This window comes from Gekko japonicus, unplaced genomic scaffold (genome assembly GCF_001447785.1).
Source record: "Gekko japonicus isolate JY-2015 unplaced genomic scaffold, Gekko_japonicus_V1.1 scaffold669, whole genome shotgun sequence".
Lineage (NCBI taxonomy): Eukaryota > Metazoa > Chordata > Lepidosauria > Squamata > Gekkonidae > Gekko > Gekko japonicus.
In genome coordinates, this window is record NW_015167073.1 from 336,405 (window position 1) to 339,167 (window position 2,763).

Below are 2,763 nucleotides of genomic sequence, written 5' to 3' on the forward strand. Positions count from 1 at the left end.
TACAGCCTATTAAAATAAATGCTTATGACACCCTGGCGCTCTGTGCATTTCTGAAGACAGCACCAACTCAAAGACCAGTGACTGGACGTCAAGGCTGAAGACAAGATCTCTGATGTCCAAACCCAACATGGAAGTCTCCCTGGGTTAAAATTCAAAGTAGGTAGTATCCTTAATGACCCCCCCCCCAACAACCTCTGACCTGTCAAGCATCGCATCAGTATTTTTGTTCAAAATCTGTTTTTCGCAGCGTCTTCTTCACTGCCCTATGAATGTCCTTGTTCCTCAAAGTGTAAATGATGGGGTTCAGGAGAGGGGTGATCACAATATAAAAGACAGCTGTTTTCTTATCCTGATCAGGGGCGGAGACTGATTGGGGCCTCATGTACATGGAAATGATGGTCCCATAGAACATGGTGACGACTGCCAAGTGGGAGGCGCAGGTGGAGAAAGCCTTGTGCCGTCCGGAGGTAGACTGCATTCGTAACACAGAGGATAGAATGAGTCCATAAGAAGTCAGGATAATAGACAGGGGGGGCAGCAGGGCCAGCATGGCCGTCACAAAAAGGATGGCTTCTGCGACACGAGTGTCACCACAAGCAAGTTTCATCACCACCGGAAGTTCACAGAAGAAGTGGTTGACATGTTTGGGGCCGCAGAAGGAGAAGCACAGTGTGCACAGCACATTTACCACAGTGAGGATAACAGGAATTCCCCAGGAGACTGAAGCAAGCTGCAGTAGACGCCACCTGCCCATGAGAATGGCATATGTTAGTGGATGGCAGATGGCCAGGTAGCGGTCATAGGCCATGACACCCAACAGGAAGCATTCGGAACAACCCAGGAAGAGGGAAATGTACATCTGGAGCATGCAGCGGGTGAAGGAGATGGCTCCATTTCCGGACAGCAGGTGAGCCAGCATCTGGGGCATGGTGCTGGTGACGTAACAGACCTCCAGACCCGAGAGATGCGTCAAGAAGAAGTACATGGGGGTGTGGAGGTGGGAGTTTGTCAGCACCAGGATGATGATCAGCAGGTTCCCCACAAGAGTCAGTGAGTATATGAGAAGGAATACAGAAAAGAGAAGCAGTTGGGTCTTCCGGTGACTGGTGAGTCCCAGCAAGATGAATTCCGTCACAGATGTGAGGTTCTTAGCTCCCATTCTGGTGTTCCGCCTGCATTGAAAATGTAGGAGACTGTGACATTCTTTGGAAATGGGACAGCTTTAGAGCAAGCTGTATTTTACTCCCTAAAACATAGGAACTTGAAAAGAAAAAAAAAACCCTCACCAAACTCACCATTACGCTCCAGATCCAGTCACTACCAGAACTCTCTAGTTGGTTCTTAAAAGTTCCCTTACCAGATTCAGTCTCTCTCAAAAGTCCTTAATTGGGAGGGATTCCTCTATTTGACCCTCATGTCTTAAAACAGTCCTCATTCTCTCTGGAAAGTTTCTTATTTTCAGCATGGCCCAGTGCCGGTTTAATTACAAATGAAAACCTTTTGAAAATGGGAATGAACATGCCCTCCCCCCTGCTTTAGAACAAGAAAAACAGACTTTTTAAAAGAAATGAAATATTTGCTGTGAAGAAATGCCCATTTCCCTGGGGTTCATATCAGAGTTGCAATGATTGGTTCTGCACTCTTTACATGCTCAAAGTACCTTTCTATAGGTTAACAGCTAGAAATGGGAAAGCTACAGGGGACTGAGTTATCTCATAGGTACAGAGCAATTCAGGGATGTCAATACGCAGGTGGCTTCAGCTATCACCTCTGATGGAGAGCCTCACAAGAGGTGGGCCAGGCAAGAGGTTTTAAAATCACTGGGGAATTTCACATTACCCAGTTTCACCCGGTTTCAAGCCGGTAATGATCCGTTTTGAAGTGAACCGGTATAGGGCTGCTATTTCACACATGGCTTTCCCCTTCCGGTAAGGAGCTGGAGCTGAAGCGGTTCGCCATTTCAGACTGCACCACTTTTCCCCGCTTTCCCCCCACCATTTTTTGCCCGTGCGGGGGATCTCCAGCTTTTTTTAAAAAATGTTCGCTTTATAACGCTACTAGCAGTAAAGCCCGTTGTGAAAACAATACAACGAGATCTAGAAAGAGGCTCTGGGAGAGTGCTCTGGCTTTGGGCAAACAGTGTCAATTTGCTGTGGTGACCTCAGCAGGGTATAATGACAGAGTCCACTGTTTTCTCCAGAGGAACTGATCTCTGCTACCTGAAGAGCAGTTGTAATTGTGAGTGATCTGTAGCCCTCACCTGGAGATTGGCAGCAATTGTTACCCAGGACAAAATGGCTGGTTTGGAGGGTGGAGTTGGCAACCCCATCTCCTTCCCAGCTAACCATCAACCTACCATTATCTGCCCCTTTGACTTCAGCTGACTTCTGCCCTCCCTTCTGCAGAGCAGTTGTAATTCTGAGTGCTCTCCCGCCCTCACCTGGAGATTGGCAACAATGGTTCCCTATGTGGGACTGATTGGTTTGGTGGGTGGAGTCTATGGCATTGTGCCTGTCTGAGGTCCCACCCCTCCTCAAACCTCACCCTCTTCAGGCTCCATCCCTCAAATCTCCAGGAATTTCCCATCTGGAGTTGGCAACCCAATCAGGACTGGCCCCAATGTGTTTTTTCCCAAAAGCCAAAGTAGGTGACAGGACCAAGCTTAGTTGCCTACCAACAGGCACTGAGGGGAATGTAGGGTTGCCAGCTCTAAGGAGGGAAATACCTGGAGATTTGGGGGGTGGATTCTGTAGAGGGCAACAT

At 48.2% G+C, this 2,763-nt stretch overlaps 1 protein-coding gene across 1 annotated transcript; it reads right to left on the minus strand.

Moving 5' to 3' along the window:
* Positions 1 to 214: 214 nt before the first annotated feature.
* Positions 215 to 1,159, minus strand: LOC107111715 (olfactory receptor 5V1-like). The gene has a single exon (XM_015412729.1). The coding sequence runs from the start codon at positions 1,157 to 1,159 to the stop codon at positions 215 to 217; it is 945 nt and encodes a 314-aa protein (XP_015268215.1).
* Positions 1,160 to 2,763: the final 1,604 nt, after the last annotated feature.

Bases quoted from the DNA above. Each gene is read 5' to 3' on its own strand.
- LOC107111715 (XM_015412729.1), bottom strand. From the start codon at position 1,159: ATGGGAGCTAAGAACCTCACATCTGTGACGGAATTCATCTTGCTGGGA.